This window comes from Pristis pectinata, chromosome 19, assembly GCF_009764475.1.
Source record: "Pristis pectinata isolate sPriPec2 chromosome 19, sPriPec2.1.pri, whole genome shotgun sequence".
Lineage (NCBI taxonomy): Eukaryota > Metazoa > Chordata > Chondrichthyes > Rhinopristiformes > Pristidae > Pristis > Pristis pectinata.
In genome coordinates this window covers 3,089,548-3,103,607 of record NC_067423.1, presented here as the reverse complement: position 1 = coordinate 3,103,607, position 14,060 = coordinate 3,089,548, and the positions used below count along the sequence as shown (strand labels likewise).

Genomic DNA, 14,060 nt, shown 5'->3' with positions numbered 1-14,060 from the left:
TATTAGAGATTTGTATAAATGGAAGTTAACATCAATAGTTGGTTAAGTGCACCCTCTAGTGGCAAATCATGTCTTTAATAAACACTTAAAAATAATCTTAGTATAAAAATTAAACTAATTATTCCATAAATCATGGATCAACCAGTGGTTTCAAACATCTGCTGCAAATCACTTTGCAGTGCTCTTGCCTCTGAATTAGCGGACTCAGGTTGGGATGCTGATGAGCTTCTGCTGCTCTGTTAGAAGTGCTGCCTTTCTGATGAGATATTGAACCAAGGACCGATCTTAACTCTCAGATGGGTGTAAAAGGTTGCACAATTCCAGCTCAAGAGCCCCCCCCCCCCCACCCTTGAATCTTAGAAACTAACATTACTAAATAAAAGTTGTGGGAACTTGGTACAACAGTGACTATATTTCATGAGCACTACATACACTCCTGGCCACTTTACTGTAACAATGTGATTGGACTAAAGATGTTACAGAGGAGATTTATGAGGAAAGTTGCAAAAGGTGCCACATGATTTCAATTCTTCTTCCCTGTAAAACATATCATACTCTACTTGCAAAGACAATTTAGTATTTCTGTCACTGACGTTCTCCACACTGGCCTTGCATGATAGGAAATGTAACTGCTCAAAGCGATGTGGAATATATATTGTTTGCATAAGTGGTAAAAATTGAACACACAACTTAATTGCAAATTTTTCTTTATGGTATTGTATGCATGGCATATACCATGTTTATGTACAATAAATAATGGGTGGATTTCAGCTTTTTTAAAAAATGTAGACACTTTATAGATCAGAGTTCAAATCTAGTTGATCAGACTCGTACATTTGTGCCAATTCCAATATTAAATTGATAAACTCTATTTTCTCTGCACAAGCCAAGCATTTCTCTCCCCAGCTGTCGAGAATCCTCTTCAGCTCAGCCACTCTCAGTTTGGACAGTTCGGCTTTATTCAAATTCAATTTCTTATCTGCGAGGCAACAAAATGGAAGGCAACTTTTAACGTTAAGATTTAACTGTACTGAAACAAAAGGCAGGCAAATTCTATGACTAAACATTACACTGTGGGTGGTACACCAGCTCACACACCCAATCCGTTAATTCCAGCATTCAACTACAAAACACTGGTGTAAGAAGTAAAAGCAAGATACCACAAAAGATTTGATAGTTTCACAAAATTACTGAGTAGGGTTAAAATTATTTTGGCATATCTTTCATTTAGAAAGAAAATAAAACAATGTTAGTTACAATTCAATTACTCAAAATATCGAAGTGGTTAAATTTAAGATCAATTCCTACCAACACCACCCACCAGACAGCCCACAGCCTTTGTACGCCCACGACAGTAGCAGTGTCTAAGAAAATGCTTTCCCCATCACTGTGTCACATTTTATAACTTTTGGGCCGAGGTTACAGAGAGTTTTTGGGATGGGAGAATGAAGCAAAATGCATTCTGTAATCGACAAGTTTGTGAATGAGGCAAAATATCTGGTTATACAAGGCATTGTGAACAAAACTGTTCATTTCTTTTCCTGCATGTACCTTCCCCCCTTCACAACACCGTCCTTTTATTAATTCTGTTCATTGGCAATAACTGCTATTGTGAGAAGGGGTCCACAGCTAAAACATTTTCAGTATTTATCATCAGGTAAACCAACCAAGAATGGCATCAACCAAAACCAACCTATCATCTCAATAACTTATAGCTCGACAGTTTACCTACATCATGTGCAGGGAACTGCTGATGCCCATCACATCAGAACACCAGGAATGGATTCCTATATTTGCTTAGGGAAAACAGAATACCCTGCAGCAACCAAGCCTTGCAACAGATGAACAAGGCAAATATTTATTTTCAGTCATTGACTGGATGGTGTCACTAGCAGGTAAACATCGAGTTGCAGAGTCCTATCACAGAAACAAGCTCCTGGGCCCACCATGAACGTGCTGGCCAACAAGTACGACACCAATTCTGAATACCAGCACATTGTCTGTAGCCTTCTGTCTTGGCTATTCACGTGCGTGTCTACATACTTAAACACTGAGTCTCTGCCTCCACCACCCTCTCAGGCAGTGTGGTCCGGGTTCCAACCACACTCTGGAATGAAAATCTACCTCAGATCCCCTCTAAACCTCCTCCCCCAACCTATGCCCTGCTCAGGGGAAGAGTTTCTATCTATGCTCCTCAAGATTGTACACCTATCCCCTCAGTTCCACTAAAATAAACAGACCTAGCCTCTCCACATAACTGAAACGCTCTATCCCAGGCTCCATCCCTGGTGAATCTCCTCTGCACCCTCCCCAGTGTGGTCACATCCTTCCTGTAGTGTGTCTACCAGAACAGCACGGAGTACTCCAACTGTGCCCTAACCAATGTCTTACGAAGTTGTGCCATAACATCCCTGCTTTTATATTCTATGCCCCAGCTAATGAAGGAAAGTAGCCAGCATAATCAAAGACCCCACCCACCCAGGACATTCTCTCTTCTCTCCTCTTCCATCGGGAAAAGATACAGAAGCCTGAGGGCACGTACCACCAGACTGAAGGACAGCTTCTACCCCACTGTGATAAAGCTACTGAACAGTTCCCTTATACGATAAGATGGACTCTGACCTCACGATCTACCTTGTTGTGACCTCACACCTTATTGCACTGCACTTTCTCTGTAGCTGTGACACTTTACTCTGTACTGTTATTGTTTTTACCTGTACTACATCAATGCACTCTGTACTGACTCAACGTAACTGCACTGTGTAATGAATTGACCTGTACGATCGGCACACAAGACAAGTTTTTCACTGTACCTCAGTACAAGTGACAATAATAAACCAATACCATTAGACTACTTCACCATCTTATTTGGGACTTTCAGGGATCCTTGACACCAAGGTCCCTCTGCTTCTCAATACTCCCTCAGGCTGCACCATTCATTGCATACAGTCCTTGCCATGGATGTCACCTATCCCTAGTTACTGTTGAGGGGGTGATGCTGAGCTATCTTCTTGAACCACTTCAGTCCCTGCACTACTTGGAGATGGAGCAAGTAGTTTCATGCCCTCAGTCATTCCCAAAGCATCAACACCAAATAATTTACTTTGGATGGGAAGGCACTGGAGTAGTTGGAGCCAGTCAGCAGACGCCCTTATTTTGATGTGGTTGGTTGAGATTTGAACACTGGATGCAAGTGGGCAGTTTTGAGGTTGTTCTTGTATTCCCCGAACCAACTGAAGGGTACCATCGCCTACGTGCAGGACAGAGGGGTAAACACCTGCCTGGTCAGCTTGGACCAGGAGAAGGCCTTCAACAGGATATCACCCATGCACATGCTGGACATGCTCTCCAAAATGGGCTTTGGGGAGGGAATCAGGAACTGGATCCAACTGCTCTACACAGACATCTGTAGCGCAGTCCAAATCAATGGGTGGGAAACAGACAGCTTCCCCATCAAGTCTGGAGTCAGGCAGGGCTGCCCTCTCTCCCGTCTTGTTCATGTGCTGTATAGAACCCTTTGCCGAATCCATCAGGAAGGACGAGACCATCAGAGGGGTGACGTTGCCAGGCAGTGAGGACACCCAGGTGAAAACCTCCCTGTACATGAATGACGTTGCCGCCTTCTGCTCGGACCCGAGGTCAGTTTGCAGATTGACTGGCATCTGCGACCAGTTTGAGTTGGCATCAGGGGCCAGAGTCAATCGTGCGAAGAGTGAGGCTATGCTCTTCGGCAACTGGCCCGACCGATCCATCGTCCCCTTCACCGTCAGGCCTGACTATCTGAAGGTGCTGGGGATATGGTTCGGAGGGGCCAGGGCATGCAAGAAAAATTGGCGGGAGCGGATTGGGAAGGTGAAGCAGAAACTGGGACTGTGGGAACGGCGCTCCCTATCGATAACTGGGAAGAACCTGGTCATCAGGTGTGAGGTGCTCTCAGGGCTGCCATACTTGGCGCAGGTGTGGCCTGTTCCTCGCTCCTCTGGCTTGGGAATCACCCGCGCCATCTTCCAGTTCACCTGGGGATCCAAGATGGAGTGGGTCCGACGGGTCGCCGTGCACAAGTCCCTGGACAATGGGGGTAAAGGTGTCCCCAGTATCACCCTCCTCCTGAAAACCACCTTCGTCTGTGGCTGCATCAGGCGTGTGTGGAACCCAAGTACATGGAAATGTCACTACGTACCGAGGTTCTACCTGTCCCTGCCGTTGTGAAGGATGGGCCTGGACCCAGTCAGCTGGACGCTGCCGCGCTACCTGTCCTTCGTGGAAAAGTTCTTCCAGACCAATACCTTTGACCACAAGTCCATCAGGCAGTGGTCAGCACGGAACATCCTGCAGGCACTGCAGGAGAAGGACTCAATGGATACTGTGGGGTGGTTCCCTGAGCAGACTATCCAGACCATCTGGCAGAATGTCTCATCGCCAGAACTCACCAACAAGCACCAAGATCTCACTTGGCTGGCGGTGAGAGGGGCCCTCCCAGTCAGATCCTTCCTGTATGGTTGGAACCTCACTCCCAGTGTGCGCTACCCCTGGGAGGACTGCGCTGGAGACGAGACCGTCGCCCATCTCTTTGCGGGCTGTGGGTTTGCGAGGAGGGTGTGACGAAAGATGCAAGGGTCCTTGTCACGGTTCATCCCCAGCAGCAGCAGCATAACAGAGGATTCTCTGATCTACAGGCTGTTCCCGGGGACACACACACAGACGGACATCAACTGCTGCTGGAAGGTCATCAACTTGGTGAAAGACACTCCTTGGTCTGCCCGAAACTTGGTCTTCCAGCACTGCGAGATGACTGTAGGGGAATGCTGCCGGCTGGCACATTCCAGGCTGCAGGAGTACGTGCTGAGGGACACACTGAAGCTGGGTGCAGCCAATGCAAGGGCTCAGTGGGGAAGGACTACAGTTTAGGGTTCTTCTGCCACTGGAGAGGGAGGGGTGGGGACAGGCGAGAAAGCCCCTAAATATTGTAAATACAGGACCGGGTAGCTTCCAGGGAGCCACACTTGTGGCATCGGTGCTTTTTTTTTAATATACATATATATGTTTGTAGAAAGGGAACACTAATGAATGACCTGTACAAGAATGTACAAGGTTTGCACTGTTTTGTAATTGTATATAGTTTGTGTTTTATTATGAATAAAGTTTATTTTGAATAAAAAAAATTTAACACCACAGCTGGAAGTCCCAGGAATCATTTATCAGAATACTGAAATGTCAGCCTGGATAATGCATCAAACTCCAGCAGGGAGGTTGTGGCTGAGAGGAGCATTCCTGCCTGGAAACAGATGGTCTGGATCCAGTACACGGGTTACAGTATTTTCTTGGAAATTTTGTTTATGTCACAAACCTCAAGTGTACAGTTCTAATTTCAATTTAATGGTAGTCCAAAGTATGAGGCAACTTCACAGAATCCTTTTTTTGTAAAATAAAAAGGACTCACTACTGCTGATATCACTTCTGAACGTTGTTATAAGCCAGCATTTCCTCATGGCTAATGTGGTCCGTAGCTCCTCATCTCAGCACAGATGAAGTATGAATTTTAGCCTCATCAAGTACAAACGACACTTTGAACACAGTACAACCCCAGAGACAAGAGGAACCAGATACAGGATACAATTTTGTAGAAACATGCAATTCACAAAATAAAATCAACATTTAACTCTCTGCACAGAGTGAAGGAATTGAAGATATTTGTACCATATTTTAGTTCGCATATCTGGGCATCTCTCTTTTTCAGCTTCTCACAAACCTTTGGTACAGGTACATGTGCACTCATGGGACGAGCTACTTCATTGATGATTTTAGTCGCAGCGTCACTTGTAGCTCCAATATAGTAGCACTATTTCAAAAGTAAAGCTACATTAATACATGCTGTCACAGTGTGAAGTATAAAAGACAGTTTATGCAAGTTATTATATCTACTGCTTACCAAAGTTGCAGTGGGCTTGCTTCAGGTAAGCACTGATGTTGTTAGAAACCAGCAATGCTTACCTGAATGCCACTGCAGCAAAATGCACCTGCAACAAACCAAGGTTTGAAAGCCCTCAACTAAGTTATAAAATTTGCACAACGAGAGGCCGTTTGGCCCATTCCAGCTAGCAAATTCAATTCCACCATCCAGCACTTGGTTAATGGTTCTTCAGGTCACGGCATGTTGAGGCATTATTTAAATACAGGTGGGTTCCTGCCTCTACCAATTATGCCTGTGTTTAACAACAAGAACTATATAGTTCTATTTAGCTTCACTCTCCGGTAATAACAGCGCCACAGCCACAGTAAGAATGAGTGTATAAACAGGAGATGGCCAACTCCTCTCCATAGGGCAAGATCATGGCTGTTGTTTAAGTAAATGCGTGGATATATCTAACCAACTAAGTCAGAAAGTTTCGGCACAGATTAGAAGGGCCGAACGGCCTGTTTTCTGTGCTGTAGTGTTCCATGGTTCAATGGTACCACCACTCTTTGGGTGTACAAGCCTCTGCTGCCCCCCCTCCCCCAAATCCATCTGTGCCTCCTGGTTTTTTGACCCTCACTCAAAGGAAATGGATCCTCCCCATTTAAACTATCAAGGCACTTCAATAAAATCTTCCCTCTGATCTAAAGAAAATAGTCCCACACCATCCGATCTGTTGTCACTGCTACGACTCGAGTACTGAACTGACAACATCCTCAAATCTCTGCACCTTCTCCAGTGTAACCACACCTCCCCCGTAACGTGACCAGAACTACTTGCAGTACTCAAGCAGTGTTCTAGCATTATATACAATTCTAGTATACCCTCCTTGCTCTTACATTTTATGCCTTTGCTAATAAAGGAAAGCATCCTGTATGGACAGAGCATTCCTGACTTAATTGGTCAGATATATCCACGCATTTACTTGAACAACAGCCACGATCTTACCCCGTGATGGAGAGGAGTTGGCCATCTCCTCATTATTCTTACTGCAGCACTGTTATTACAGGAGAGTAAAGCCAAATGGAACTATATAGCACTTCTGTTGTTGACACAGGCATAAATGAGACACTGTTAGAACACCATTCAATATAGCCACTGGCACTCACTGCATTAACACCAACACCCAGCCATCTGCTGTTCACTTACCTAGTCTGGTGAATCCAGAACCACACTAACATGATTAATTCTTAACCCTCAAATGGCCCAGCACATCACTCTTTCAGGAGGTAATTCAGAATGGGCAGTATGTTCTAGCCTTGTATCTCATGAGTAAGTTTCAGTGCAGGGGGTGGTCACAGTGATTGTGCAGGGAATACATCAACGCAACCATCTTCAATCTAATTTCCCATGCTCTATCATTGTGGAGCCTCTGACGATGATCTGTGCATCGTCGATGGAGACGGGAGAGGTTCCGGAAGATTGGAGGGTTGCGGATGTTGTTCCCTTATTCAAGAAGGGGAGTAGGGATAGCCCAGGAAATTATAGACCGGTGAGTCTTACCTCAGTGGTTGGTAAGCTAATGGAGAAGATCCTGAGGGGCAGGATCCATGAACATTTGGAGAGGTATAATATGATTAGGAACAGTCAACAATGGCTTTGTCAAGGGCAGGTCCTGCCTTACGAGCCTGATTGAATTTTTTGAGGATGTGACTAAACACATCGATGAAGGGAGAGCAGTAGATGTAGTGTATATGGATTTCAGCAAGGCGTTTGATAAGGCACCCCATGCAAGGCTTATGGAGAAGGCGAGGAGACATGGGATCCAAGGGGACATTGCAGTGTGGATCCAGAACTGGCTGGCCCACAGAAGGCAAAGCGTGGTTGTTGAAGGGTCGTATTCTGTGTGGAGGTCGGTGACCAGTGGTGTACCTCAGGGATCTGTACTGGGACCCTTACTCTTTGTGATTTTTATAAACGACCTGGATGAGGAAGTGGAGGGGTGGGTTAGTAAGTTTGCGGATGACACAAAGGTTGGGGGTGTTGTGGATAGTTTGGAGGGCTGTCAGAGGTTAGAGGGACATAGATAGGATGCAAAGTTGGGCTGAGAAGTGGCGGATGCAGTTCAACCCAGATGTGTGAAGTGGTTCATTCTGGTAAGTCAAATATGATGGCAGAATATAGTATTAATGGTAGGACTCTTGGCAGTGTGGAGGATCAAAGGGATCTTGGGGTCCGAGCCCATAGGACACTCAAAGCTGCTGCGCAGGTTGACTCTGTGGTTAAGAAGGCATATGGTGTATTGTCCTTCAATCTGGGAATTGAATTTAGGAGCAGAGAGGTATTGTTGCAGCTATATAGGTCCCTGGTCAGACCCCACGAAGTACTGTGCTCAGTTCTGGTCACCTCACTACAGGAAGGATGTGGAAGCCATAGAAAGGGTGCAGAGAAGATTTACACGGATGCTGCCTGGAATGCAGAGCATGCCTTATGAAATCAGGTTGAGGGAACTCGGCCTTTTCTCCTTGGAGCAACGGAGGTTGAGGGGGGACCTGATAGAGGTATATAAGATGATGTATTGATCGGGTAGATAGTCAGAGGCTTTTCTCCAGGGCTGAAATGGTGGCCACAAGAGGACATAGGTTTAAGGTGCTGGGGAGTAGGTATAGAGGAGATGTCAGGGGTAAGTTGTTGTTGTTTTTTTTACAGAGTGGTGAGTGTGTGGAACGGGCTGCCGTCAAGTGGTGGAGGCAGATACAATAGGGTCTTTTAAGAGACTGTTGGACAGGTACATGGAGCTGAGAAAAATAGAGGGCTATGGGTAAGCCTAGTAATTTCTAGGGTAGGGACATGTTTGGCACAGCTTTGTGGGCCGAAGGGCCTGAATTGTGCTGTAGTTTTTCTATATTCTATCTACTGTCTTTTGCTACCTGTATTAATCAAATTTACTAATAAATGACATGACTGTTCCAGGTGTAATACATTAGTTATTCCGCTTTTTAAATACTCCCAACTTCCCCCTTTACACTTGAAAAACTTTCCCTTGTCCTCTGAATCTAATTCTTCATTCAGAGGGAAAATCCCTTTCAAATTAGAAGCCAGTAACGGGTATTACCACAATCTTCTGTGTTCTGGTAAATAGTCAAAATTTTCCTTAACAAAGAAGGTATTGCTCTGTGACTAATTCCTGTATCACTAACACACCTACCTTGCATTTTGCCCTTTTTCACAGCAGTTTACTTAATAGCTTCCTGCAAATGGGAAACACACTTCTCACACTCACCAGTCGGTTCTCCTTTCCTTTGGTGTGTTCACACATTAGCATCAGTTCCTTTGCCACAAGTGCAGGTGTCAGTTCTACATCCTGTGCTTTCAAATACTTGTAAAATCTTTCCAGAAATCCAACGCACACTGAGAAATGTTGAGGAGAAATGTTTTTAAAGGAAGATACCAGCATGAAAACACAGGTTGCAATAAATGGACATTTTAAGAAACTACCTTCAGAAATAATTATAAAATCTATGCTTTTTAAAACTTTTAGAAACAGCAGCCCATTTTCACATTCCCATGGAAAGATAAAACTTCCAAAATTCCCATAACATACCAGATGCCAATCAATACAACTTGAATTGAATGCAGAAAATCGACATTCTAGATCCAGAGCAACAAACAATTTGCTGGAAGAACTCAGCAGGTCAGGCAGCATCGATGTAGGGAAATGGACAGGCAACATTTCATGTCAAGATCCTTCTTCAGGACACATTCTGGACTCTAGTTTATCTTTGGTAACACTTCTTAACTGGGTTTTTTTTTGGATCTGGTTACAAAGCCAAGTTATTCATTAATATAAATGTAAAACATGCTAATTAAAACTCCAGTTTGTAGCTTTTGGGAAGGGAATCAATAAACAAAACTTTGTTTTAAAAAGAAAGTTTCACCATGTTTTGTTTTAGCTCTTATCCTGGGATCGAGACTCAAGACATCAGAAAACCTTTCAGGAGAATCTTTTGTTCACAGCCATAAAAAAATAATGAATCGAAGGAGATGACCATGCAGTGTGTTCATGAGGGTTTCAGAATTTCTTAAAGTCGTGCAAGTTTGAGGAAGACAAATCTGGTTTTGATCAAACCTTTAAGTGTAAAGGAAACCATGGAAATGCTACAGATTAGTACATTGTCAATGATCCTTGGAGCATTCCAAAACTTGTTCTCGACAGTAATTTCTCTTGCTGCTGGTTCTATCAATTAGACAAGTTCTTGTCCAAAGCTAGGTTCTACCCATTACTGCGAGTTTCCCCATGGAGCCTTTGTCAACTGCTTTAGAGAGTCAAGATATACCGAGTCATGCCACAGGGCTTTATCAATTCGGACCTCACATCTGCAGAAACATCGAGGAGTTTGGTCAGGTATGGTCTGAATTTATGCCATTTCTTCTCAGCTGTTTTATAGCTAATGCTTAAAGTAATTACTCAATAGGTCTGCAGTTGCCACGTCTGTTCTATTACCACTTCTCTTATGGCTGGCAATAGTTTGCAATCTGCCTGGATCTTACCAATGTCTTTTAGGCAGCTTATGAAAGTCAACATCTCAAAAAAAAAGTCTGCTTCCTTGACTCTGTGCTGTGGGTGAAATATTACCTACTCCAGGTAATTATTAGTTTTCAACCTCTTAAATTCATCTGGCACTTTAATCACATTCATATCAGAGCTATTAAGACCAAGGAAAACAAAACAAAATGTTATTGTTAGGATAAAGGACTAAAGCAAAAACATCAAATTTTCAAACTTAGAAAAATAGCAGTAATTAGGTACAATAGAGGGGGACGGTGTGAAAGTACAGAGGGATTGGGAATACAAGCTCATAGTACACTAAATTGGAGCTATTTTATTAGAATGTAGATTACAAAATAACATGCATTAGGGTTAAATGTATTAACAAATTGAAATGTGAACCAACATTGGCAGAGCATTCCCTGTGGTAGAGGGGACTGCAGATTAAATACAAGACATTTAGAACAAGAGGGACTTTTCAATTCTGAGGGTGTGGAATTCATTTCTGAGGTTAATGGTTCAGACAGGAACCAGGTCAACGTTTAAGATCGGAGAGGTGTATGAGGGAAAGAGATTTGGGACAGGGAGGAAAAGTGGGATAAAGCTATTTGCCAGCTCAAACGCCAAATGGTGAAACACTATCTCAACCAACATGACAAGTTATTGTCATCCCAGTCACAATACATTTTCCCTTCTAAATATTCAATGAAAGACTTTTTTTTAAATAAACACATTTTTAGGGATAAGTAAATTCATAATGGATTAAATTAGAACACCACTGTTAAATGTCAATCTGGATTTGAATTCTCAAATCAGTAAAAGGCAAAGTTTTCAGCCTAAGAGTGATAAATGGTAAACTGCTGTTTCAAATGGGAGTGGTCCCAGCACAAGACTGACATGAAAACATGCAATATCACTGAAGAGTTGGCAGGAGGGAACATGCCCTGGAGCCTGGTGCTGCAAGTATATCAGGGCAGAGTAGCAATGCAATGACAAGTAGGCACCGGCCACCTGGCCTTTCAAAACTTCATTCATGGCTGATCTTCTCCCTCAGGTTTATTTTCCTGAATCATCCTCATATTCCTCGATTCCCTAAATACCCAGGAATCTATCGGTCTCAGTTTAGAATGAAGTTAGAGACTGAACCTCCACAGCCCTCCGGTGTAGAGGATGTCAAAGGTTCACCACCCTCTCCATGAAGAAATTTCTCAGCTCAGTCCCAAATGACTTGGTCCTTATTACAAGACTGTGACCCCTTGTCCTAAACTCCTCAGCCAGGGAAATCATCCTTCCTGTTAAGTCCCGTAAGAACTCTCATTCTTCTAAATTTTAGAAAACGGATCTAGTCAACTCAATTTCCCCTCCGATAGCACCAATATGATGAATTGCCACTGCATTCCATCTATGGTCAACATATGTTTGTTAGACAAGGGAACCAGAACTGTACACAAGGTCAGGTCTTGCCAGTGCCCTCTACTTGTAGTAAGGGCTCTTTCCTTCTGTACTCAAGCTCTCTAAATAATGGTTAACATACATTTGCCTTGCTAACTGCCTGTGACTTGTGTACTTCAACAATTCCCAATCTCTCCCCATTAAATATTGAGCATTTCTTCTTTTTTCCTACATATTCTATTTACTACATCCTCATCCAGTCACTCAACTTACCTTCATCACCTTGAAGCCTCTTCACACCCTTCTCCTTAATTCACAATCCCACCTGGCTTTTTATCAGCAACAGACTTGGAAACACAAAATTTAGTTTCCACAGCCAAATCACTGAGACTGATTTGCCAAGGCCCTGGCAGTAATTCCTCTGGTAACCTGCCAACCCGAGGAAGGCTTGTTTAGTACTTCTCTTTGCTTTCTGCCTTTTAACCAATCCTTACTACACGCCAGTTTGTGACCTCCAATTCTATGCTCCCCAACCATGGCAGCCAACTTTGTGTGGGACCACATTGAAAGCCTTCTGAAAATCCAAATACCCTACATCCACTGGTTCATTTATTTTTCTAGTCACATCCTCAGAATACATTAGTCAAGCATAATTTCCATTACATAAATGTTTGCTGATTCTGCTTAACCCTTTTTCTAGGTGTTCTGTCAATCTTCATTATAGATTCCAGCAGTTGCCCTACTGCTGATGTTAGGCTAACAGATCAATAGTGCCCCATATGCTTTCTCTCTCCTTTCTTATATAGCAGTGTCGTGTTGGCTACCCTCCAATCTGAAGGTACCATTCCACAATGTGCAGAACTTTGAAAGATAACCAATCCATCCACTGCCTTGATAACCATCTCTTTCAAACCTTTGGAATGTAGAGCTCAATCTCTAAATACATCCAGCACACAAAATTCCTCAACAGTGTTTCATCCAAGCAACAGAAAAAAGTGGATGCATTCAGGTCACCAACATGCACAACTTTGGCAAGCACTATTAAAACAGCTTACATAAAATGCTATTAACATAAACACATTTGTGCACTAATGTAAAGTAACAGACAGCAGTTGGTGTAAACACTATTACAGTGCCAGTGACCAGGGTTCAATTCCCGCCGCTGTAAGGAGTTTGTACGTTCTCCCCGTGTCTGTCTGGGTTTCCTCCGGGTGCTCCAGTTTCCTCCCACATTCCAAAGACATACATGTTAGGAAGTTGTGGGCATGCTATGTGGGCGACGGAAGAGTGGCAAGACTTGCGGGCTGCCCCCAGAACACTCTACGCAAAAAGATGCACTTCACTGTATTTATTTAGTTGCATATACATAAAAATATCTATAAAGCTGATAATAGGTCTTGTTTTCAATATTGAACCTCACAAATTATCCTTCAAAGATCAGTAAATGAACAGATACCAAAAACAGGATTATTCAGGGCTGCAGAATGACATCACAAGAATTTTGATTCAAGTAAACTCTTGCATTTGGAGGCAAATCAAATCCACTGCAGGATAAGTAAGACAATTCCAAATAGAATGTGGAACCACACCATTTAAAGCCACACCTTCATTTTGGTTTATAATAATAAAAACTTCAACATACACACTCACCATGTACAAAAAAATGTTATAATGCATCGCTTGTTGCATGCCAGCCAGTCTTCATGAATTTTGCTGCTTGTGTGCTAAACATGCTTAAAATCAAACAAGTTTAGAACAGTTATTTGCATAATTCAGCAACAAGCAAACACTCAGTGTTAGCATTAGGTACATTTCACAGGTACAAAGTAATCTTGTACCGGAGAGTTAATTTGTTGTCTCAAGTCATTTCCACCACTACAAGATGCAACTGATATTTTACAGCTTTATTGAACTTTCTTCAGACTCAGCCCAAACCTCAACTATACAGCTAATTGTTTTCAACTGATAGTTGAAGAATTTAGCGCTTTCCCTTCAAACTTTTCTAAAACTAGCAAAAAACAACATTATATAACCACTGAAAACATGTACTCTCAACCATTAAGTTACCAGACACAGACTCCCGATGTCATACTCAAGATATCAACTTGGCAGCAAAATCCCTCCTCTACATCGTTCAGTGAGCTTTCCCTCTTAGAGAGAAGAACCACCGCTGACTCCTTATTTCCCCATTAATGAAGAAACCATGACACAAGAGATATAGTTACA

At 43.1% G+C, this 14,060-nt stretch overlaps 1 protein-coding gene across 1 annotated transcript; it reads right to left on the bottom strand.

Annotated features, from left to right (window-relative positions):
- Window positions 1-707: 707 nt before the first annotated feature.
- cdnf (cerebral dopamine neurotrophic factor) lies at window positions 708-13,500 on the bottom strand (the record flags this gene model as incomplete). Its single annotated transcript, XM_052034125.1, has 4 exons — window positions 708-979; window positions 5,698-5,839; window positions 9,177-9,304; window positions 13,485-13,500. Coding segments are annotated over 4 exons (471 nt in total), but the record flags the coding sequence as incomplete, so codon positions are not given.
- Between the last annotated feature and the right edge of the window lie 560 nt (window positions 13,501-14,060).